The following is a 26,138-nucleotide window of genomic DNA, read 5'->3' as shown; positions in this document are numbered from 1 at the left end:
GGCGGGGACTCTCCATCGACAAGTAGCTTCTCCCCCGACAACGGTTGCCCAAGTGCAAATATTGTAAACGGGCAGAATGACGAAGATTGTTAGTGATAGTGACAGTGTGGATTTCAACCTGGATAGGTGTTCTGTGGTGGGTGTGGTTGAGGGGTAGGGAGTCAGCAAAGTGTCTGTTTATTTTTTATGCTGCGCACAGAACATTACTCCATACGGTCGGGGCTCCTTTTCGTTTTTGGAGTTTCCACCTAAACGACAAACTGGGGGGGGTCATCTGGTTGTCCGGGTAGATTCTTTACAAGGCCGAAAGCTAGGGCAGCAAATAGATATGAAATGAAAATGAAAATGAAATGAAATGAAAATCGCTTATTGTCACGAGTAGGCTTCAGTGAAGTTACTGTGAAAAGCCCCTAGTCGCCACATTCCGGCGCCTGTTCGGGGGAGGCTGGTACGGGAATTGAACCCGCGCTGCCGGCCTGCCTCGGTCTGCTTTAAAAGCCAGAGATTTAGCCCAGTGTGCTAAACCAGCCCCTAGAGGGGAGTGCGAGAGATTCTGACGGGTCGGGAGAGTGGATTCAATGCTGGTCGTGGTGTGTGTGTGGGGGGGGGGGGGGGGGGGGGGGGGGGCTGATCGTGGTGTGGGAGGGGTGGGGTGGGGGTGTTCCCAATTGTAGCAAGGAGAGATGTCCAATGGTGGTTGCGCAGATTCTGGTTGGGGAGGTGGTTCTGATGGTAGTCAGGGTATTTGCTGATTAACGTGTTGGGCCCGGAGTAAGCACTTTTTGGTCCCCTTGGCCCCCGTGCAGTGCTGTTAAGCCAGTTACCGCATGTGTTTAGTTCATTTCGCTTTTGTTTAACTGCCAGGTTTCCCAGGGTGCGGTAAATCTGGCTGCTTGTGGTTCGAAATGACCGTGAGGGTGGCACGGTGGCGCAGTGGTTAGCACTGCTGCCTCACGGCGCTGAGAACCCGGGTTCGATCCTGGCCCCGGGTCACTGTCCGTCTGGGGTTTGCACGTTCTCCCCGTGTCTGCGAGGATGGTGGAATAGGGAGATTGTAGGGGGGCTGGGAGGAGGGGTCACTGGGCTAATAGTTCAGGTGCTTCGGTTAATGCTCTAGGGGCACAGGTTCAAATCCCGCCACAGAGGCTTTTGGACATGGACAGAGTGGATGGGTAGGCACTCTTTCCCAGGGCGGAGGGGTCAGTCACTAGGGGGCATAGGTTTAAGGTTTTGTGAGGCAAAGTTTAGAGCAGATGTGCGAGGCAGGTTTTTTTACGCAGAGGGTGGTGAGTGCCTGGGGAGGTTGTGGAAGCAGCTACATTAACGGCGTTCAAAAGGCATGTTGACAAACACATGGATAGGATGGGTATAGAGGGATGCGCCACAAAGAAGTGCTGAGGGTTTTGGCCAAGAGTGATACAATGACCAGTACAGGCTTGGAGGGCCGAAGGGCCTGTTCCTGTGGTGTATTGTTCTTTGTCCTTTGTGTCTCACCCCCACAACCCGAAGATGTGCAGGGTAGGTGGAGTGGTCATGCTAAATTGCCCTCTAATTGGAAAAAAATAATTAATAAACAAATTAAAACAAAACAAATTAAAAAAAAAAAGAAATCCATTGTTAAAATGAAGGCCTGTAGATTCATTATAATATTTTAGTGTCGATAACTGCTTCGCGTAAGTGAACTGGGCGACCTCTCTCCATCCCTCTCTGTTAAAATTGAAAATGATTGAACTCGAGACAAGTTTGGATTGTGTTCCAGATATTTTGCATTTTAACCTCTGATATCGCCCTAACACACCTGTTTTGGGGAAAAGATTCAGCCCCATAATTCAATCAGATACCAAACATTCAGGAAAAAAGGGAAAAAATGGTAAAACCTTGACCCTGTATCAGCAACATACATAGTTATAGTAATTACCACACATTAGTCAAATTGCTATGCTCAGCTCGACTTAAGCCAATACCTAATGAGTTAAATGTGTTTTCTAAATGAATAGAATGAAAAAAACAACAAAATCACTCTCTCTATACACCCGCCACACTCACTGGTGAATTTCTACAGCAATATTCGCACAATTCTGAAGGGGTTTCTGTTTCACGTTGATACTGAAGTGGCGTTTAAATCAGAATCGGGGTGCGATAAGAACCAGCTCAACGCTTCCTAAAATGGGGCAGTCACTGATCTAAGTGTGACAACTGTGGTAATTACTGACCTCAGTCCTGTTGTTGATGCAGCTTGCAGGATTTCCTGTTGTTTCCTGTACAGCCCAGCTCCAATGCATCATCCCAACAGGAGGGCATGAACTGGTCACTCTGTGGGCCAAGCTGGCGTTAGCTGAATGCTTAGGGAACAGCGATGCTCCTCCCCACACTCTCTAAACATTGATCATAGAATCCTTACAATGCAGAAGGAGGCCATTTGGCCCATCGGGTCTGCACCAACCCTCTGAAAGAGCACCCTATCTTGGCCCACGGCCCGCCCTATCCTCGTAACCCCATCGCGACTTTTGGACACTAAGGGCCAATTTATCATGGCTAATCCACCTAACCTGCACATCTCTGGACTGTGGGAGGAAACCGGAGGAAACCCACGCAGACACGGGGAGAACGTGCAAACTCCACATAGACAGTGACCCAAGGCTGGAATTGAACCCGTGTCCCTGGTGCTGTGAGGCAGCAGTGCTAACCGTGGGTGGAATTCTAATCAGGCCACGCCACAGCAAGTGCTGAAGGGGGAGGGGGGGGGGTGTATGTTTTGCATCCACCACTGAGACCCAGGCCACATTGACTATTGGAGGATTGGGCTATTAGCAACTCTGACGAGTGGCCATGTCTGTAAAAGCGCAGCAGCGTCACCTGTCCCGATCCACCAGCAAAACCCAAAGCGGCCAGCAGCAACCTGCCGAGGGACCAACTGGGAACTTTCCAGGATTAAGATAAAGGAAAGATTTTTTATTATCTTCAATCCCTGAGGGAGCTATTTCCTGGAATTACAGAAGTAATCAATCCCCTCCAGGATCAATTACCACTGTCAGGCGGTCATTTAGACAGAACTCTCTCCAGTTTTCAGCTGGCAAGGGTTCCATTAAGACCTTATATGGGGTTCTTTTAGCGTGATCGCAGCATCAGGCCCTGTTTTTAATTCCAGTCCGCACTTGGCAATTCGCGTCAATTACCACTCGCGTCGTTAACATGTCCGGGGTCTGATGGAACTTTCAGGCCATTATATGTAAAGTGATGGGAACTGACATTGTGCAACTGTGCAGATAAACACACACACACACACACACACACACACACAGCTCTCTCCTGGGAGCCACGCACTAATGAGAACTGGGCTGAAGTTACTGGTGTCAGGTACCCAAATGGGTAACTGGAGTTTAAGGGTAGCATAATTAACTTTAGGCTTAAGTTTCTGTTAAGCGAGCAGTTTAGACCCAGTAATGTCAAAGAGCCAGCAGATACTGTGCTGTGCGTCTTGTGTTACTTTCACAGCCAGCCAAATGAGTAAAAATAACATTACAGGTGATGGTGTTTATGGGAACACCCAACATCTCCGAATTCCCCTCCCAGTCACACACCATCCAAGCAGACACACAATGCCAGTCCTTCACTGTCATTGGTTCAGTAGAATTCCCCAACGTCACAGTGGGCAACACTTCTGCCGCAATATCTCTTTAAGGGACATCACCAGAAGGGAAGCGCGTCATGTGATCCAGTCTTCGAGCAGGATTTTCTGCTGTTACCAGGATTGGCCGACCTCGGTGAAGGTTAATGGACTTTTGGCTGGGACACCGCATTCCCCACGGCGAAGATTGAAAACCCCGGCCCCAGTTTCACTGTTGGTGCAAGCAGAACACAGGCACACAGCTCTGATGCTCTTTAAAGCTTTCTACCCATGTACAACTGTTCTCATGTGCCTAGTCTTAATAAATGAAGCCACAACATGTTTACCCAATCTCTGTGAGCGTTTGGTGCCTTCTGTCTTCAACAGTAAGTAAGCCCAAGGTATTATATCTGTATAATAACATGATTGTCTGCAAGGACTGCAATGTTCAAGGAGAAGGAATGTGCCACCATTTTAGAACAACCAGGGATTGGGATTAAATGCGGCTTTGCCAATGTTGACCGTGCCCCACAAACAATCCTGTTTCAAATTTACAGCACAAAGCAACCAGGCATCGATTCAGTGTAGTACAACATTTGCGTTGTCATGGTATCGCAGGGAGTGACCTCACCCAACAAACATAAATCACAGAGGGGAGAAGCACCTTCGCTGAACCCTGAGGGTTCTTTATCTGATCCTTCTAACTTCATTAAAAATCTGTCTATCCGCTCCTTAAATTTACTCAACATCCCGGCATCCATCGCACTTTGGGGGGTCGTGAATTCCACAGATTCGCAACCTTTTGAGAGAAGGGGGGCGCGATCGTACGATCTCGCCGTGCCTGACTACTTAAAAAATTTGTTCAGGGGGATGTGGCCGTCACGGGGCAGGCCAGCATTTATTGCCCATCCCTGAGGGCATTTAAGAGTTAACCACTTTGCCGTGGATCTGGAGTCACATGCAGGCCAGACCTGGTACGGACGACAGATTTCATTCCCTAAAGGGCTTGGGAAGCGACAGAGGCCTCTCGTGTGATTTGCTACGCTCGGGACGCCTTGCATGATCTAACGAGATCTTGCGAGGAGTCACAATCTGGACCCCGCCCAGTCATCCCGTTAGCCTCACTGAAATATACTTGCGCCAGAATCTCCCAACGCCCGGGATCGAATGCCTGCAGCTGGGAGAGCTCGCCACGGCGCCAGTGGTCCTGATTAACGTGGACCAGGTGTAAAGCACCTGGGGTCTCAGGACACACCGGAGCTCTGGGCAGGGTGATACGCTGGCACTCACACTGCCACACAGTCACCTTGGCACTGCCACCTGGCGGTGCCAACCGGGCACTCTGGCAGTTCCACCCTGGCACTGCTGGTTGAGGGGTTCTAGGTTGCCCGTGCCGGGGATGGGGCCCAGGGGTGCCCTGCCCTTATGAGGTGGGGTGAGGGAGGGGGGGGGGGGGGTTGAGGACCCCCCCAAGAAGTATTTGGGCATTGGGAGAGTCCGGAAGAGGTGGTGGGGGGGTTGAAAGATTGGGGCGACATTTAAAGATGGCACAGCTCGTCGGTGCCGGAAATGAAAGGAAGTGTGGCCTCTACTCAGTGTTCCTCGCCCGAGACCAGAACAAGAGAGTCCCGTTTGATTGCGGGTCGTTCTCGGCCCCACCCTGCTAAACGCACCCAAAGCTGGACTCTTTCTTTCACCGTTAAAATGGTGCCAGGAATTTCTCCTCATCTGTTTTAAATTTTCTGCCACTTATCGTAAAGCTATGACTTCTCGTTCTAGGTTGCCTCACTAGAGGCAACATCTGCTCTATGTCTACTTTGTTAATACCTTTTATCATCTTATCTGCCTCAATTAGATCTCCTCTCATCCTTCTAAACTCCACAGTGTAGAAGCCTAAACTGCTCAAACTCTCTTCATAAGCCGAACCCCCCAGTTTCTGGGATCAACCTTGTGAACCTTCTCTGAACTGTCTCTAATGCAGCAACATCCCTCCCCAAGTAAGGGGACCAGAACTGTTCACAGTACTCCAGCTGCAGTCTCACCAATGTTGCAGCAACACTTCCCTAATTTTACACTCTATCCCTTTATATATGAAGGCCAAAATTTCATATGCCTTCCTTATTACCTGCTGCAGCTGCAGACTAGTTTTCTGTGATTCATGCAATAGGACACCCAGATCCCTCTGCACTGAGCCACTCTGAAGTTTCTTCCCTTCTAGATCATAAGTTGCCTTTCCACAGGATTCAGGCACCTTCCCCCAACCTAAGATCTGATGGCAGCTGGATCTCCCTCTTCCCACCTGTCCCCCACTGCCCTCCCCAAACCAGGCTCTCCCCCAAACCCCAAAATATCCACTCTCCGCACCTCCATGCCTTCCCTGCCCTGGGACCTCCCCAAGATTTACCTTCCTGGGACTTAGGCACTGGCATGTTTGACGCACTTGCCCCTCTGTGCACTGCAGTCACTGCGTCACTGCAGGGAGGAGAGAACTGCCGGTCATTCAGATTGACTGACAGCTTTCTAAGACAGGACCTTCTCTCAATGAAGGGGCGGAGGTCCCACTTGCAACCAATTCACGCTCATTCAAGTGTGAAATGCAGGGCGGTTGGCAAGATTTAACGGCCTCGCTGCGACACCTAGTCAGGCGCAACAAGGCCTCACGATCGTGCCTTAAGTGGGTAAATACCAGTGTGGACGTCACCAAAAGATCCGACGTGGAACACCCCGCCAAATTCGCCCAAAAGGACACTTAGAAATGTTTCCGTTAAACCGCACCCCATGGCTGTCAGGGGGGGAAAACCAGTCACATTTTAATAATAATAATCTTTGTTAGTGACACAAGTAGGCTTACATTAACACTGCAATGACGTTACTGTGAAAATCCCCGAGTCGCAACATTCCAGCGCCTGTTCGGGTACACGGAGAGAGAATTCAGAATGTCCAATTCACCAAACAAGCCCAGAGCCCAACCCCCGGACCCTCCGATGGCCTGGGAGACCTCCCAGGTGCCGTTACCCTTGGTCCATGTTTGTGTGGACCAGTGCTAAATAGCACCATGGCGAGGTCTCCCACATACAGGCGTCCAATTAGGCACCTAACGGCTCATTTAAATATGCAAATCTAAACCCCGCCCACTGAGGGTGAGTTCCAGATCGCGACATCTCGCGAGACCTCTTTAGATCTCGCAAGGCGTCCCAAGCCACTCGTGGGATTTAACGGCCTTGTCGCTTCCTGAGTCGGGCGTAATCGAACGGCCTCGTCGTGGTTCGATCGCCCATCAAAAATCATTCTGGAATAAAAAGGCTAAGGAATACATTTGCTTATGAGATCATTGCAGTTTAAGTATGGCATTAAAACCAATATCCTGTCATAAATTAGGTTATAAAAGTATTTAAAGCTCTTTAAGCAGTGAAGTATTATTTCAGCACAGCAATCTTTGCAAATGCAAGACAATATTTCGAGGCATTTTCTCCAGTCCACTTTTCTTTAACTTCCAAACCGTATATAATCAACGTCTAAGCTTCTACTTTTTTATATAGAAAAAAGGTACACCATTGTTCAGAAGCTCACAATACTGTTTCCCCTTTGTCCATCTTGCTAAAAACTTGAAATCCTTAATTATAATCCCCCATCTTTAAACTCCTTGATCCCCTCACAAGCCGGCCCTCAGCAATGTCACCAAGCCCAAAGTTTCCTTCCCCAGAATTCCCCATAGTCCAGAACATTGGCATGCCATTAGGGAGTGGGATAGCTTGATCTTGGTTTCGGACAATGCTCGGCACAACATCGAGGGCCGAAGGGCCTGTTCTGTGCTATACTGTTCTATGTTCTATGTTGCAACAAGCAATTGGGAAGGCAAATGGCATGATAGCCTTTATTTCCAGTGGATTGGAGTACAGGAATAAAGAAATCTCACTGCAGTTGTACAGGGTTTTGGTGAGGCCACGTCTGGAATACTGTGCGCAGCTTTGGCCTCCAAATTTAAGGAAGGGTTATACTTGCATTGAATCGTAGAATTTACAGTGCAGAAGGAGGCCATTTGGCACACCGGGTCTGCACCGGCCCTTGGAAAGAGCACCCTACCCAAGCCCACACTGTCCCCGTAACCCAGTAACCCTACCTAACCTTTTTGGCACTCAGGGCCATTTAGCATGGCCAAGCCACCTGATAGTACACATCTTTGGACTGTGGGAGGAAACCGGAGCAGCCGGAGTAAACCCACGCCGACACGGGGAGAACGTGCAGACTCCGCACAGACAGTGACCCACGCCGGGAATCGAACCTGGGACTCTGAAGCTGTGAAGCAACTGGGCTAAGCACTGTGCTACCATGATGCCCACATTGGAGGTGGTACAGACATGATTCACTGGAATGGTCTCTGGGATGGGGGCGCGGAGGGATTATCCTATGAAGATGGGCTGAGTAAATTGGGCTTTTTTAAAACATAATTTAGAATACCCAATTCATTTTTTCTAATTAAGGGGCAATTTAGAATGGCCAATCCACCTACCCTGCACAGCTTTGGGTTGTGGAGGCGAAACCTATGCAGACACGGGGAGAATGTGCAAACTCCACACGGGATTGAACCTGGGACCTGGGCGCCGTGAGGCATCAGTGCTAGCCACTGGACCACCGTGCTGCCCACGTAAATTGGGCTTAAAATCTTGGGAGTTGAGAAGATTGAGTGGCGATTTCATTGAACTCTACAACATTCGGAGGGTAAGATATACGCTGGGAGATTGTTTCCACCGTTCGGGGAATCCAAAACACACAGGATTAGGGGCCAATCATTTAGGGACTGGGATGAAGGCCGGAATTCCCCCGATTCCAGTCCGCCGCGCTGCTGGTGCTAGTGAGGCCGGAGAATTTGGTGCTCAGACAAATTACCCGTTCGCTGCAGTGGGTCCGGAGAATCCCGTCGGCATGAACGGACAGAGAATCCCGCTCGAGGAGAAATGAATTCACTCTGGGGCGGGATTCTCCGACCATGCGCCGGGTCGGAGAATTACCGGGGGGGGGCCACGCGAATCGCACCACACCGCCCCGACGCCGGGACGCGATTCTCCGCAGAGCAGAGAACAGGCACCATTGGGGCCGGTGTGGTCGGCGCAGCGCCAGTCGGCAGCCGCTCTACGCGGCCCCCGCGCAATTCTCTGGCCCGGATGGCCATAAGAAAAAGCCCGAGACCCGCCGGCGGGACCTTGGCGTTCAAGGGGCCGGGGTGGCCTATGGGGGAAGCAAATTTAGTCGTAACTTTCAAAAGGGGATTGGATAAATAGGCCGCGATTCTCCCCTACCTGGCGGGACGGGGGGTCCCGGCGTAGCAGAGTGGCGCCAACCACTCCGGCGTCGGGCCTCCCCAAAGGTGCGGAATTCTCCGCACCATTAGGGGTTAGGCCCGTGCTGGAGTGGTTGGCGCCACTCTGACAGGCGCCAACAGCCTTTGACACCCGCCGGGCGGCTTCGGGGCTGGCCATTTGGAGGAAGGTGAAGTTGGGTTGCAAATGGGTTGATACACAGAGCACCGCAATCCATCATCTGACATGTAGATAGCAACATTGCTCTATTGATATACCTTACTTTTCTTTTAGCCAATTTGCCCTCCTCTCCTGTCTTGATAGAGTTTGGTTACACAGATGTTGGGCACCCTTTAGTGCATTTGTTTAGCACCTTAACGCAGATCATGAACAAAGAACAAAGAACAATACAGCACAGGAACAGGCCCTTCGGCCCTCCAAGCCTGTACCGGTCATGATGCCAACCTTTGTCAATACCCTCAGCACTTCCTTGTGCCGAATTCCTTGATACCCATCCTGTCCATTGTTTGTCAAGATGCCTTTTGAAAGCCGTTAATGTATCTGCTTCCACAACCTCCCCTGGCAACGCGTTCCAGGCACTCACCGCCATTCTGTGGAAAAAAAAACCTGCCTCGCACATCTCCTCTAAATCTTTCCCCAACAACCTTAAACCTATGCCCCCTGGTGACTGACCCCTCCACCCTGGGAAAGAATGCCTGCCCATCCACTCTATCCATGCCCCTCATAATCTTGTAGACCTTGATCAGGTCACCGGTCAACCTCCCTCTTTCTAATGAAAACAGTCCGAGTCTATTCAGCCTCTACACAGAGCTAACACCCTCCAGACCAAGCAACATCCTGGTAAACCTCCTCTGCACCCTCTCCAAAGCCTCCACATCCTTCTGGTAGTGTGGCGACCAGAATTGTGTGCAATATGCCAAGTGCGGCCTTACCAAGGTTCTATACAACTGTAGCATGACTTGCCAGTTTTTATACCCATGACTGGCTTGCCAACTGTGCAGGCATCACAGCAATCCTGTTCCTGTCTCCATCGGAATTGATTTCCGGAAGAGCTTTTGAGTAGTAATTGGAAGTGGACTGTACTCTTCCTCTCCTCAGCCACTGAGGTCAAGACAATGGACAAGACAACAGGTGAAGACAATGGATGCTCACCAATCAATTGCGCCCCGAGGTCAAACGTAACATTCTAATTGCTGATCCGGTTGACTTCATGCAACATAGCCTGGGAGTCTAACCTGTCATCTTTAACTTGGTATGAAGCCTGCTTTTGTCTATTGGATGCAATTGATTGGCGAGAATCCATTGTCTTCGCCTGAGTTGGCCTTTGGTTCAAAGTTGGTACAGACACAAAAGAAAAATAATAGAAAATAATCACATTTCTGGACCCTCTGTGGAAATTCACCCAGTCAGAATGTTAGAAGCAACCTGAGCATCTCCAATACTCCAATGCTCCAATTTCTCCTGCGGTACATTTGTCTGTCTGCTTCATAAATCAGCTTCTCCCAGGTTATTACAGTCAAGATCTGGCTGTAACGAACTGCTTCAATCTGTCATTTCTCAAATTACTCCAGCCAAGTGACAGCTGCCCAAGTCAGTCTTTAATCATCTGCTCTTTGTGAGTCAGCAGGCGATGCATTCATCACCCCATCAGATTGTCTGCAATGTCACACCATTTGCAGGGGGGCACCTAGAGCCCAAACTGGTAGCAAAACAGATTCAAATCTGGTATCTTCAACAGGGCCCTATTCTGATCATTTCTGCACCTGTATCTTACGTCAGCAGATTCTAGGCAGCCATTTTAGGGAGATGCACGGCACGGATAATGATAATTCTTCACAATGATTTTTAAAAAATATATAAATTTAGAGTACCCAATTTTTTTTTTTTCCCAATTAAGGGGCAATTTAGCCTGGCCAATTCACTTACCCGACACATCTTTAGGTTGTGGGGGCGAAATCCGCGCAGGCACGGGGAGAATGTGCAAACTCCACACGGACAGTGACCCGGGGCAGGGATCGGACCCGGGCCCTGGTGCCACGAGGCAGTAGTGCTAACCACTGCACCGCCGTGCCTCCCTCAGGAGCTGGTTTAGCACACTGGGCTAAATCGCTGGCTTTTATAGCAGACCAAGGCAGGCCAGCAGCACGGTTCAATTCCCGTACCAGCCTCCCCGAACAGGCGCCGGAATGTGGCGACTAGGGGCTTTTCACAGTAACTTCACTTGAATCTTACTTGTGACAATAAGCGATTTTCATTTCATTCATCATGATACTTTTGGACTGAATACATTTTAATGATTACATAAGCTCACGTACCCATCCCTTGGCCCAATTTATGCTATTTTTATGACAAGAAGTCATGGTAAATGTCGAGACAACAGTCAAGACTTGCGTATATGGAGAAGGATTTACCACGTCGGTGGAGGAGGAGGTCCACCAGCGGGATATGCCGACCCTGCCGTTGTGAACGGGATTTCCCAGTGACTGCCCCCCTCGTCGCTGGAAAACTCTGTGGGACCGGAATATTCCGCCAGTGTGAACAGCCAGTAGATGGCGCCCCAAGTCTCAATGGGCATTTCATGTGTTCTACGTCATCATCTGGTGTGCCATTTTGGCCAGGGCACGGGGACATTCCTGTTCTTAAATAGTGTCATAATATGCACTCATGCACATCATGAGGTAAAGACAGGCAGTGACAGACACCCAGGTTAGCCAATCAACACGCAGGACAGAACACAACCAATCACTATACAGAACACTAGAGGGGGGCTTCCAACTATAAATCACACGAGGCATCAGCACTCCGCCTCTTTCCACTGGTGACAACTGTAGTGACAGTCAGGGTGTATATATCAGTTAGCACCTTCTATACGTGGATCAGAGTTAGCCTGGTCTAATTAGTTAGAATTAGCACACTTACAGTAGTAGAGTGTGTGTCTTGTCACAGAAGTTCAATAAATCGTATTGAACCAACGTCTAAGTTTTGGTGTGTGCTTTCCAGTCTAACTGCATCCAATTGCAGTCCGTGTTACCCCAGCGTCAATAAAACGACAAATAGTGCCTCAGTAGTTTTAACATCCACCTGTAGGAGACTTGTTACTGTACAGAGGAGGCGATTTGGCCCATCACTTCAGTGCTACTGTCCCTCTCCCAAAGCAACCCAGTTGCCCACAGCCCTGCCTTTTCCCTACAGCCCTGCAATCATTTTCTCTTGAAGGTAATTGTACAATTCCCTTTTAATTTTTATCCGCGGAGCGGACGGGGCAAACCCTTAATCCATCTCATTGCTTGCTCCAAAAACCAATTCACTTTGAAGCCAATTCATAGTCTCCACGAGTTGCAAGATGACAAGAAAAGGTGTTACACCTCACCCTGAGCTTGATCTGATGCGTGATCTGCTTTTGAAAGCCAGAACTGAATCTGCCTCTACCACACTCTTAAGCAGCGTATTCCAGATACGATTCACTTGTTGCTTTGTGTCACCTTTTGTTTCTTCAGCCATGTGTCCTCTGCTTCCTGACCTTTCTGCTAATGAATTGGGCAGCACGGTAGCGTTGTGGATAGCACAATGGCTTCACAGCTCCAGGGTCTCAGGTTCGATTCCGGCTTGGGTCACTGTCTGTGCGGAGTCTGCACATCCTCCCCGTGTGTGCGTGGGTTTCCTCCGGGTGCTCCGGTTTCCTCCCACAGTCCAAAGATGTGCAGGTTAGGTGGATTGGCCGTCATAAATTGCCCTTAGTGTCCAAAATTGCCCTTACTGTTGGGTGGGGTTACTGGGTTATTGGGATAGTGTGGATGTGTTGAACTTGGGTAGGGTGCTCTTTCCAAGAGCCGGTGCAGACTCGATGGGCCGAATGGCCTCCTTCTGCACTGTAAATTCTATGAATTGCTCCCAATCTACTATGTCCAGATCCCGTGGGTGGGATTTTGCGGCCTGACCCCGCAGTGGGGGTAGCCCGTCACCGTCTGGCGGAGGGATCGCTCAGTCCCCTGCAATGTCTGTGGGATTTTGTGTGCCCGGCAGTCTCTGCCACCAGGGGTCGCGCCACGGGGGTTTCACCGTCAGCGAGATTGGAATGTCCCCTGGAGGAAAGAGCCAGAAAATGTCAGCAACTATCTATAAACACATCATTCAGCCCCCCCCCCCCCCCCCCCCCCCAAACCTCTGCTCCAAGGAGAACAACCCCAGTTTCTCTAATTGATCCACATAACTGGAATCCTTGGGTCGGCACGGTGGCGCAGTGGTTAGCGTTGCTGCCTCACGGCGCTGAGGACCCGGGTTCAATCACGACCCCGGGTCACTGCCCGTGTGGAGTTTGCACATTCTCCCCTTGTCTTGCGTGGCTCTCACCCCCCCACAACCCTAAAGATGTGCAGGGTAGGTGGATTGGCCACGCTAAGTTGCCCCCTAATTGGAATTAAAAAGAAAATAACTGAAACCTTCTTCACAGGAATATTCTTCTGCATCTTTTCTGCCTCCCTCTCTAATGCCCGCATATCCTCCCTCACCATGACGGGAAGAATACCTGATAATGCCACACTTAACGCTCCAGTGCGACACAAGAGTGCCAGCCTGGATTATGTGCTCAAATTCTTTAGTGGGGTCGAAACCAGACCTTTCGAATCAGAGCTGAGGAGAATCATGAGCCAAGTTGATATATTTTCTGGGGAAATCAGATGAAATTGCAGAATATGATCCTGTAATCCCATGCAATAAAAAAGGAATTTGCGTTATTTAGTCACCCAACAAACCAGTAACTAGGTCGTGTGGTTAAAATCAGCTGCTTCTTAGTGTTGTTAATCAAATGCAGATCATTCTTACAATCGTATATTCGTCTACTATGATCAGTATTCGACAGAATATCTAGTTGAAGACTAGTTATTTAATGTTGAATAAACTGTGGGTAAACTAAACTGTTGCTGACCAAACGTGGATCATTTAACCATGCTACTAACTACTTCTGTACTCTGGTCAAGACTGGCTTTGTCTGGTTCCAGTGTCCTATTCCACTTGCATGACACCTAGTGGTTGGAGGCTATATACACTGTTATATACACATCATTACAATAAGTGTCTGGTCCGAGCTTTATATACAGATGGTCACCTATGCATGTTTTCTGTGAGCTGAACCCCCATGTTTTTCAAGCTCAGGGATGTTAATGCAATAGACAAGCTTCTTTCTTTCTTTATACCCAACATAGGAACAAGGGTAGGCCATTCAGCCCGTCAGATCTGCTCTTCCATTCAATTAGATCATGCCCCATCATCCACCTCAGTGCCATAGGCTCTTTGCGCTATCCTCATATCCCTTCATATCATTCGTTTCCAGAAATCTATCAATCTCAGTTACGAACGTGCTCAATGATGGACTTCCCACAGTCCGCTGGGGTAGAGAATTCCAAAGACTCGCCACCCTCTGAATGATGAAATTCCTCCTCGTATTACCCCACTCCCCAATTTACCAATTCGGGGGTCCTCCAGCCCCCCCCCCCCCCCAACCCCACCTCATAAGGGCAGGGCATCACTGGGCCCGATCCTCAGCATGGGCAAGATGCCACCTGGGCACTTTGGCACTGCCAGCCTGGCATTGCCACATGGGCACCTTGGCACTGTCAGGATGGCACCTGGGTGGCACTACCAGGGTGCCAGGCTGGCAGTGCCAGGTGGCATTGGGAGTGCCAGGGTACCACCCTGCCCAAAGCCCAACCACCCGGGTGCCCTCGACCGCCTGGGAGACCCCCCCCCAAGCGCAGTTATGTCTGGTCCACATTTGAGGAAACCAGTGTTATACGGCGCCCACTCAGGGTCTCCAAGGCGAGGCCATTAGGCTTAACCTTACACATCCTCTCCACATCCACCCAGTCAATAATCCCTCAGGATCTTATATGTTTCAATCCAGGTGCCTCTTACTCTTCTGAACTCCAGGCCTGGCCTGATGGCTTTTCCTCATTAGCCAATCCATCCATTTCAAGTGTAACTCCGATAAACCTTCTCTGAATTGCTTCCAACGCATTCACGTCCTTTCTTAAATAAGGTGACTATAAAGACACTGGAGGCCGAGTAGGCAAGTAAATGCTAGTTTATTCATGGTCAAAGGAAACAGCCACTATGGTGGCTATGGGACTACCAGCATGCTGGTCCCTGTCAGGGCCGGCTTTTATACAGGTTAATTAGGAGCCTCAACTGCTCGGGCTTCTGCTCGCTTGCGGGGAAGCACATATTCCATGAGTCCCACGGGGAGATGGATTAGGTGGTGGACCTCGAGAGGGTTATTACAGTGACCAGTACTGTGCGCAATATGTGGTCTCGCCAGTGCCCAGTACAAATGAAGCGTAACTCCCTCCTTTTGTATTTACTACCCCTCGCAATAAATGATAACATTCTGTTAGCTTTCCCACTTCAAACTGCTCCCACCCCTCTCACGGCCAAAACTTCACCCAAGTGTTACATAACTTGACATATTCGCTTTGCAAATGCAACCGAAGTTTGGAGAGACAAAATATGTAATCGTGCTGCTTGTTGCTTTTCACGAACATGGTGCAAACATTTCACACGCCCACCATTACACTCAAACTGAAATCCTGGTGTGAAGAAGCTGTCATGGCAACAAGTGGAGCACTGACGGTGCCCAATAAAATCCAGTCACCATTGTGTCTGGCAATCTCAATAGCAACCACAGAAAAATCAAAAGTTTAACCATTAGCTGCCTTTTCAGGCTCCTACCTTAAAGGTAAAGGACTCGTTAAAAGTAGGGTTGAGCGTCTTGCGATGAACTTTGGTCTCGAATTTCTTCTTCTTGTCTGGCAAGAGGAAGACTTTCACATAGGGATCAGATGTCCCACCAATATCCAAGGCAGCCAGCTCAGCTGCCTGGATAATCCCGACAATGAGCTGGAATTACACAGAACAAGTCATTAGCATAAAACAAAACAACCGCAGAGCTCCAATAACAGTGCCCATGTGTCCCGGACAGGCAGAGCAGCTGGCTCCTAAAAAGACAATCTCTCCACAGCTTGAACCGTTGACAAAACCAGTGGGTAACTGAGCCATATGGGCCTGGGAAGTGTGACACCTCATTCCTGGCCTGCCACAAGGGGGCGACCCATATAAAAGGACAGGGCACACAGGGTGTAGTGTAGTGTAGTGTTAATCAGGTCAGTCCGCACCTCGGAGAATTGCGCGCCGGCATCGGGGCGTCGTGGCGCGGTTGCGGCGATTCTCCGGCCCGGCGCGGGGCTCGGAGAATCTACCCCCCCCCCCCCCCCCCCCACCCTCCCGGTCTCGAGGCACTGGTCACGCTCGACCAACTGCAATGGGTGGGCCACATTTGTGGCATGCGGCCCAACACAATAATAATAATTTATTAGTGTCACAAGTAGGCTTACATTAACACTGCAATGAAGTTACTGTGAAAATCCCCTCGTCGCCACATTCCGGCGCCTGTTCGGGTACACGGAGGGAGAATTCAGAATGTCCAATTCACCTGACAAGCGCGTCTTTCGGGACTTATGGGAGGAAACCGGAGCACCCGGAGGAAACCCACGCAGACACGGGCAGAGTCCGCACAGTGACCCAAGGTTCCCTAAACAAATGCTCTACTCCAAGCTCCGTAATGGCAAGCGATCACAAGGAGGGCAGAGGAAACGCTATCAGGACGCTCTAAAGGCTTTCCCTAAATAAATGCAACATCCCCACAGGCGTGTGAGAACGGCTTGGCCCAGAATGCAGCACTGGAGAAGAAGCATCAGCGGAGGCACCAACCACCTCAAAACGCCACCGTGTGGAGCACATGGAGGCTAAGCGCAAGACATGCTATAAATTGCCCCAAAGTATGGGATTGGAATCATGTCTTACTGTGGGGGAGGAAGGGGAAAGGGGTCAAGTTCCCTTTCCTGAACGAATGAGGATAATCCAGTAGCTTTCATGGTCATTTATTTTCTTCCCACAAATTAGTTGATGTAAGTATAGTAAATTCCACAACTCATTACCATGGAGCTTGAACTCATACCTTCTTGTTTACTAATGCACCATAACCACTATGGCCAAAGTGGTTCTTGGACAAGATAGCTACAGATCAAATCATTGTATGTTTTCAAGAGGCCGTTAGATATAGGACAGGGCGAAGGGGATCAAAGGATTATAGGGGGGAAAGCGGGATTAGGGATTAGGGATTGAGTTAGATTATCATAGAATTTACAGTGCAGAAGGAGGCCACTTGGCCCATCGCGTCTGCACCAGCTCTTGGAAAGAGCACCCAACCCAAGGTCAACACCTCCACCCATAACCCAGTAACCCCACCCAACACTAAGGGCAATTTTGGACACTAAGGGCAATTTATCATGGTCAATCCACCTAACCTGATCATCCATGATCATAATGAATGGCGGAGCAGGCTCAAAGGGCCGAATGGCCTGCTCCTGCTCCTGTTTTCTATGTGTCTATATCACTCCAGCTCACTGTTGAGGCCTGCAAGGACAGCCAAGGTGACTAACTCTCAGAATTATCATGGGATCATAGAATTTACAGTGCAGAAGGAGGCCATTCGGTCCATCGAGTCTGCACTGGCCCTTGGAAAGAGCACCCCATTTAAACCCACACCTCCCAACCTATCCCCATAACCCAGTAACCCCACCGGTCATTTTTGGACACCAAAGACAATTTAGCATGGCCAATCCACCTAACCGGCGCATCTCCGGCCATCTCTCTCTCTCGGAACTTCAGTTTAACATGATCCAGCCGAGACCAAGAATTTGAAACCAAAATGAAAATGCTGGAAAATCTCAGCCGGTCTGGCAGCATCTGTGGTGAGAGAAAAGAGCTGACGTTTCGAGTCCAGATGACCCTTTGTCAAGACCAAGAATTTGCCGCACCTGCAGATTCGCACACCTGCTGGAGCCTCTGGTGGATTCCAGTCATGGCTGCGCTGAAGAACGACCTTGCGTTTACTCACAAGATGACTGCGACTGGATTAAACAGGCGTCAGACAAACGTGAAGAAACATTAGGGGCAAAGGGGACGTAACCCCAACTCCTCGACATCAGAGCGAGACATTCTAAATGCGTCAGTCCCGTTGCGTGCAAAGTGAATTGAAACACAAACCTGTCCATTCTGGAAGTCATAATCCAGGGAATATTGTAGTTTCCCAAGCTTTTCCTCTTCTCTCTTCTCATCTCCAAGCAAACTTGGATCCAGATCTTCCACATCCGGCTGAACCTTGAATTGCAAAGTAAAGAGAAGATGAAAATCTATGCAGTCACGGGAGCTGAACATTCCCGTCCCTTCATTGCAATGCTCTCCCACCTCGAACTTGCCTCTTTTAATTGGGACGTTTGGGTGAAGAGCCAATGCATCATTGTTGGTCATTTTCTTAGTCCCCGCTGGTAAGGTTTCCCGATCATTAAAATGAATAAAACACTGGAAGTTCTAACCTGTCCTTCTAGCTAGGCTGGACTCCCCGATGGCCCCGTAGCATTGGCCTTTTAGGGAAGGGCACCACCATTATTGAAGAGTAGATGACATAAACCAGAATCTGATGATACCAAGATCAGATTTTAAATTGAAGAAGGAACAGAAGCCGAGGATTTGTACAGATCCTAACAAAAAATGAGTTAGAGTAGGAGCCAAATTTGACAATTTCATTATCAGGAATTTAACGAAATCCTGTATCACCAAACCTTTCAGTTTCATCAGATGTACCGCCTACCAAGCAACTGTCCATTTACTGATAAGCTATCCGCGTGCAGGTTTTTAAAAAAATGTTTTTATTCTCCATTTTCACATTTTCCTTCAAAGTTTACACCACACCAACAAGCAGTAAACGCTAACAGATACAAAGTCAATCCCCTTAACATCAACAACGATCCCATCCTCCCACCACCCCAATCAACGGCCCAGCTGTCAATATATGCATCAAATAAAACAAACCCTCCCACCAAACCCTCCCACGGTGGAAAGAATAACAAAGGCGAAAAAGAGAAAGGAGTCCGGGACCGCCCATGGTCACCATTAACCTATAGAGTCCGTCCCACCCCCCCACCGACACTCAATGCCATCCAACCTCCAAAGAGTTACGTAAATGACACCCAAGAGTTGTAAACCCCCCCCCCCCCCGTTCTGCCAGGCTCCGATGGCCGCAGCCCCTCCTCCCACCTCACCCCCGTTCACTGGCCGGCTTAAACCGGCCAGCGTGGAGGCCCCCGCCCGGGTCTCTTTCCCCCTTGTCCGGTCCCAGGAAAACCAAGAAATCCCCTTTAGCACACAGACCCCGCCTACACACTCACACCCCAAAGAACCCTCATTACGACTGAAAGTCCCATTTCTTCCCTGGTCCAAATATACACAACGCTGGCTCCTATAGCCCATACACCAGCTCGCAGGGAAACAAAAAAAAAGAAAAAATACAGTAATGAGGCTACATCGGTACATGACCATTTCTCAATTCTGCCACAGTCCTTCTGCCTTCGCAAACTCCTCCGCTGCTTCCGCCGTCCCAAAATAAAAGTCTTTGAACTTGTAGGTCACCCTCAGCTTCGCTGGATATACAAAGCCGCACTGCACCTTGCTAATGTACAGTGCCCTCTTCACCCGGTTGAAAGCAGCCCGCTTCCTCGCCAGCTCCACCGTAAAGTCCTGGTATACACGTATACCAGCTCCAGCCCACTGCACCACCCGCTTCTGCTTAGCCCAGCACAGGACCTTCTCTTTCACACTGTACCTACGGAAGCACAGGGTCACAACTCTTGGCGGCTCACTCGCCTTTGGTACAGGCCTCCACGACCGATGAGCCCGATCCAGTTCATATCAGGAGTGATCCTCCCCCTCCCCCAATAGTTTCGCCAACATCGTGGCAAAATACTCAGTCGGCCTCGGCCCTTCCACTCCTTCGGGCAGACCCACGATCCTCAAATTCTGTCGCCTGGATCTGTTTTCCAGATCTTCCATTTTGCCTCGCAGATCCTTGTTAATCTCCATCACCTTCCGCATCTCCTTCCCCATCGAGGTAAGTTGATCACCGTGCTGCAATAATGCCTCTTCCACTACCTTCAGCGCCTCGCCTTGCTCCCGCGCCTCCGCCACTGTGCTCGCCACCGCCGTTGTCACCGGGGAAATCGCCTCCTCCACCAGCACACTCAAAACCTCCCCCATCTCCTTCCTCATTGTCTCCAAGTGTTTTGTAAACTGCCTCTCGACTTCCACGGCCATCACCTTAGTTATTTCTTCAGCCGTAAGCAAAGCGGCCTCCCCTGGCGCTCCAGCCTCCATTTTCTTTACTGACCCCGCGGTGACCTTTCCACTCCCCGACGGACTTTCAGCCGCTTTTTTCACGGCCATTGTTTTGCTGATCTTTGACATTTCCCCTCCCTGTGCTGTCTCCCGACTTTTGCTGCCTCCGCTGCCCTTAGGATCGGGCGTTACCCACCGACAATGCCGTTCCCGAACGGGAGCCCTCCGCGGCTGCCTCCTGCCCGCCGTCACCGGAAGTCCTTTGCATGCAGGTTTTGAACTATGTTCTCCCCATACACTTGACAGATCATTTTTTTAATTTTAGAAAAACTAATTCATTTTTTTCCCAATTAAGGGGCAATTTAGTGTGGCCAATCCACCGACCCTGCACATCTTTGGGTTGTGGGTGCAGACACGGGGAGAACGTGCAAACTCCACACGGACAGTGACCCAGGGCCGGGATCGATCCCGGGACCTTGGTGCCGTGAGGCAGCAGTGCAAACCACTGTGCCGCCGTGCTGCCCGTCTGCACCCAGATTTTGATGATAGCGTCAAACAAGCGATATGGAGTTGGCAGAGTGTGTTACATCACTCCCGATCGACTTCAATGGAAGTTTTAAAAATACTGCGTGAGATGCAAAACCAGCTTGTCATCACCCGTTTTATCTACTGAATTACTTAAAGACAAGTGGCCGGATGCTCTGGTTCCCCCCCCCTCCCCCCCACCCACCCTCCCAGTCACGTGTTTCTCGGCCGCCTATCATTTGTTGGTGGTGGGATTCTATCCTCAATGGGATTTCCCATTGTGACCACCCCATGCCGCTGTGAAACCCACTGGCGGGGGCGCACTGCCAGCGGGAAAAGTGAATCCCGATGACCGGAGAATTCCGGCCAATGCATTCCCCACTCATGCTGCCCTCAGCCACCGACATTGATGAACAAACTGGTCGGAAAGTGAAACTGGTCAACTCAGTGAAAACACCAAACATGGCGCATTGCTGAATAAATGTTACAAAGTGTATCATAAAGATACTGTATCGATTTTTGGAATTCCTGAATCAATGGGGGGGATGAGCGATAATGCAATAGAGAAAGTAACACGGCAACATAACCTTCAGTAATGCCAAGAGGACACAGGTCCGGGATTTTGAAGGTCAAAGTGAGTGTAGATGCCAGGAAGTATTACTTTCCACAGAGGGTGATCAACAGCTGAAAGGGTTTCCAGGAAGTGTGACTGAGGTTGGAATACTGGACTCATTTAAGAAACAGATGCCGTAACAGGGAGGACAACAGGATGGCATATCGAATGGATGGGATCAAAGGAGCGGAAGGAGTATTTTCTCTCCAATCCTATCTTATGATTTTATGGATAAACATGCACCTGACCCGATTAAATAATCCCAAGTGTAGAATTTCAATGCACGATTCAAATGTGCAATTAAAGTTCTCGGCCAATCGGTCAATGCAAAATCTGGGGTAGAGGTTACATCTCCAAACAGGGTGTTATGATTTAAAAAGTTGGCCGGTCTTTTTTACACTATACATAAATTGAAAAGTTTTATCAATTTGTCAGGAGTAAAAGTTCCAGACATGATTTTCGAACTTCCCGCACCCCGGCCACAGCAGTATGTTCCTGAATTTGTGACGTGTGTGTGTGTGTCGGGTTGTTGAATAAAGTGTCAGCTGTGAGACAGGAGAGATTTTGATGTGGGAAAAAGGTGACATCTGCAGCAGTAGAGCGCTCGATATAGAAAAAATATCTGTGCTGCAGTGAGGGGGAAACAGCGACGCAGTGATGCGTCTGATATGGCGATGACAAGGAGGCACAGTGGTTAGCACTGCTGCCTCACAGCGCCAGGGATCGATTCCTGCCTTGGGTGACCATCTGCGTGGCATTTGCAAGTTCTCCCCATGTCTCCGTGGGTTTCCTCCGGGTGCTCCAGTTTCCTCCCACAGTCCAAAGATGTGGTTAGGTGGGTTGACCACGCTAAATTGTCCCTTAGTGCGCAGGCTAGGTTTAGGGGATAGGGCTCGGTGGGTGGGGGAATGGGCCGAGGTAGCGTGCTCTATTGGAGGGTCGGTGCAGACTCGATGGGCTGAATGGCCTCTTTCGGTACAGTAGGGATTCTATGATAATGCAGTGGTGGGGTGTTATGGTTTAATCGCTGAGTTCTCTAATCCCAGTAGAATTGTTGCTGAGAGTGCTACAGCTGCCATATATTTTTCTGAGCTGGTGTAACGAAGATTGTCCATCACCTCCTGCCCCCCTCACTGCAAATGGGCACCAACAATGGACACCCATGTCTAACACTCATCATCCACTCCAGCGAATGAAGCCTGCACACTTGGTAGAGGTACCTGATTCATAGATTCATAGAATTTACAGTGCAAGAGGCCATTCGGCCCATCGAGTCTGCACCGGCCCTGGGAAAGAGCACCCGACCTATCCCCATACCTCCACCCTATCCCTGTAATCCCATCTAACCCAACATTTTTGGACACTAGGGGCAATTTAGCACGGCCAATTCACCTAACCTGCACAGCTTTGGACTGTGGGAGGAAACCGGAGCACCCGGAGGAAACCCACGCAGGCACGGGGAGAACATGCAGTCTCTGCACAGACAGTGGCCCAAACCGGGAATCGAACCTGGGACCCTGGGGCTGTGAAGCAACTGTGCTAGCCGCTGTGCTACCGTGCTGCCCTAATAGCCTGCTAGCCATTGCTTGCTGTGCAACCTTACTGGAGTTTCAGGCTATGAAGGGTGAGGAGAATTGGGGGGAAAATTAAGACCAGAAAACAAGTTTGAGTTACAGCAGCAGCACCCTTTACTTCAACCAACATACCAGGAGCAGTCATGACCAAAATGTATGAAGGTAGCTTGTTCTCAAAGGAAGATATAGGTGGAGGTACTGGAATAGCAATGGTGACTCAATATATATTGTAGAAGAATCCTAGAATCCCAACAGTGCAGAAGGAGGCCATTTGGCCCATCGACCCTCTGAAAGAGCACCCTACCTAGATCCACTCCCTCAGTCACCCTGCCCTATCCCTGTAACCTAACCGGCATATCCCTGGACATTAAGGGGCAATTTAGCATGACCAATCCATCTAACCTGCACTATTTTGGACTGTGGGAGGAAACTGGAGTACCTGGAGGAAACCCACGCAGGCGCGGGGAGAACGTGCAGTCTCCACACCGCCGAGGTCGGAATTGAACCCGGGTCCCTGGCGCTGTGAGGCAGCGGTGCTAACCACTGGGCCGCCCCATCATCAAAACTGATTCCTCCAAATGCTCCAAACGATACGACAGTGGTGAAGTTTGAAAGAACATGATATTGCATGCAAAGGGTTAACAGTGTGGGGCCACAGTGAGTAAACATTCCCAATCCATTGTGATGACTCCCAGGCAAGTCTGAGAAGCTCACACTGTCATCACCAACGATGGATCACCAAATGTAATGAAATGCTGCCTGATAAGGCAACATGCTATCAAAAATGATAGCAAGTTTGGAAAATTATACTCAGATGCTCATCTCAGATCATTTCTCTCTGCTGGCATTCATGCTGTGAATCACCATAAAGTTCAAATCCTCCTTCTTCCCAGCAGGGAAAAGAATCCTGCTTATTCTTAATCTGCACTGACAATGGGTATTCCTCAATGTAATTGAATTGTCATAGGGGCCTCACGGTAGCATGGTGGTTAGCATCAATGCTTCACAGCTCCAGGGTCCCAGGTTCCCAGGTTCGATTCCCGGCTGGGTCACTGTCTGTGGTCTGCACGTCCTCCGCGTGGGTTTCCTCCGGGTGCTCCGGTTTCCTCCCACAGTCCAAAGATGTGCGGGTTAGGTGGATTGGCCATGCTAAATTGCCCGTAGTGTAAGGTTAATGGGGGGATTGTTGGGTTACGGGTTACATGGGTTTAAGTAGGGTGATCATTGCTCAGCACAACATCAAGGGCCTGTTCTATCTGTGGTGTTCCTTATTTGTTGTGTTAGTCTTTGGCATTTTTATTGCTAAACTTTTTTTAAAGAAGAAAACTTGTTGGGCCTCAGCTGGTGCCCCCAACTCCGGAAGGATGTGCAGGTTAGATGGATTGTCCATGCTAAAATTGCCCCTTACCACTTAAGAACGTGCCGGTTCTGTGGGATTAATTTTAAATTTTAGTTTTAATTTAATAATTTTTATTGTCAAAAGTAGGCTTACATTAACACTGCAATGAAGTTACTGTGAAAAGCCCCTAGTCGCCACATTCCGGCGCCTGTTCGGGTACACCGAGGGAGAATTCAGAATGTCCAATTCACCGAACAAGCTCATCTTTCGGGACTTGTGGGAGGAAACCGGAGCACCCGGAGGAAACCCACGCCGACACGGGGAGAACGTGCAGACTCCGACACAGACAGTGACCCAAGCCGGGAATCGAACCTGTGCGCTGTGAAGCAACAGTGCTAACCGCTGTGCTGCCCGTTACAGGGATCGGGTGGAGGATTGGGCCTAGGTACGGTGCTCTTTCAGAGGGTCAGGGCAGACTCGAGGGTCTGGAGAGATTGGAGAAGGGTGGGGGGTTTGCTCTCCTTAAAGCAGAGAAGGTTAAGAAAAGGTGATCAAAATCATGAAGGTTTTTGATTGAATATGGATACTTAGACAAAATCTGTTCTCGGTGGCAGTGGAAACCAGTGGGGGCAGATTTAAGGGGTGGGATTCTCTGTCCCTTCCCACCAGCGCTGGAAGAATTCGACCCTGGGGATTGGCAAAATAACCAGAGGCAAGGGAAGGAAAAACCTTTTAACGTGAATGGATTTGGAATGGACAGGGCAGTGGAAGAAGATTCAGTAGCAACTTTCAAAAGAGAGTTGGTTACGTATCTGAATGGGAAAGAAAATGACAGAGAAGAAGAGCAGATGGTGGATTGGGTAGCACTACCAAAGAGCTGGCTCTGGCTTGATGGACCAAATGGCCTCCCGTTCTGTGACATTCTATGATTCAGTTTGCTTTAATCTCTCAGCCCAATTATTCCAGGGGACCAAGAGCGATTTAAAGAGAAGCAGAAAATGTTGGGAACATACCGGTTGTCTGTAAGTATCTCAAAGAGAAACCCAACCTTTTTGGGTTGAGACGGTTTAATAATAATCTTTATTATTGTCACAAGTAGGCTTACATTAACACAGCAATGAAGTTACTGTGAACAGCCCCTAGTCGCCACATTATGGCGCCTGTTCAGGTACACAGAGGGCGAATTCAGAATGCCCAATTTGAACAAGCACGTCTTTCGAGACTTGTGGGAGGAAACTGGAGCACCCGGAGGAAACACACGCAGACACGGGGAGAACATGCAGACTTCGCACAGACAGTGACCCAAGACGGGAATTGAACCTGGGACCCTGGCGCTGTGAAGCAATGGTGCCAACCACTGTGTTACTGAGCTTTATTGGCATCTGACATACAAATGTACCTTTTCCCTTCACAGATGCTGACAGATATGCTGTGTATCACGAGCATTTATATTTCCGATGTGCACAACAGGCCATCGATCTGATGTCAGCTATTATTTTTATTTTAGTGTCAAGGGTGGTGGTGGTGGGGGGCGGTTTGTACTCCAGCTTTTGTGGAGAAAGGAACGACGGGTGGGGAATCCTAGAGGAGTCCCAAAACTTCTGAATTCTCCGGCACTGCCTCTGTCGTCCGCTTACCTTGTCAACGTATCTCTTTCCCAGATCTTTCACCTCTTTCATATTGATCTGAGCTTTGCCCTTGTCTTTCCCTTTCTTCTGTTTCTTCTTCTTCGAGCAGCATTTCTTACAGATGCAGAAGCAGCAGCACAGAAGGAGCAGGCAAACGACAATTATTATGGCAGCCAAGGCCCAAGGTGGAACTGCACGAGAGGGACAGGGGGCACAAGGGCAAACAAAGAAATCAAAGTCATTTGCAAGCAATGTAACTGTTGTGTTCTGCTTCTTCATGTAGCATAAGCTGCTTCCTTGATGTATACTCT

General features: G+C 49.5%; 1 protein-coding gene across 2 annotated transcripts in view; it reads right to left on the bottom strand.

Annotated features, from left to right (window-relative positions):
• LOC119956335 (synaptotagmin-1-like) overlaps nt 1–26,138 on the bottom strand; it is a 135,492-nt gene that overhangs the window by 15,350 nt on the left and 94,004 nt on the right. For both annotated transcript variants that reach the window (XM_038783480.1, XM_038783479.1), the window contains 3 exons: nt 25,837–26,018; nt 18,025–18,138; nt 15,649–15,816 (listed from right to left, as the gene is read on the bottom strand). In XM_038783480.1, the coding sequence (XP_038639408.1) occupies nt 15,649–15,816; nt 18,025–18,138; nt 25,837–26,018 (464 nt within the window). The remainder of the gene's footprint in view (nt 1–15,648; nt 15,817–18,024; nt 18,139–25,836; nt 26,019–26,138) is intronic.

The sequence above is a fragment of the Scyliorhinus canicula genome, chromosome 23 (genome assembly GCF_902713615.1).
Source record: "Scyliorhinus canicula chromosome 23, sScyCan1.1, whole genome shotgun sequence".
NCBI classification, from domain to species: Eukaryota; Metazoa; Chordata; class Chondrichthyes; order Carcharhiniformes; family Scyliorhinidae; genus Scyliorhinus; species Scyliorhinus canicula.
The sequence above is the reverse complement of the archived record's forward strand: the minus strand, read 5'-3'. Positions and strand labels throughout refer to the sequence as shown.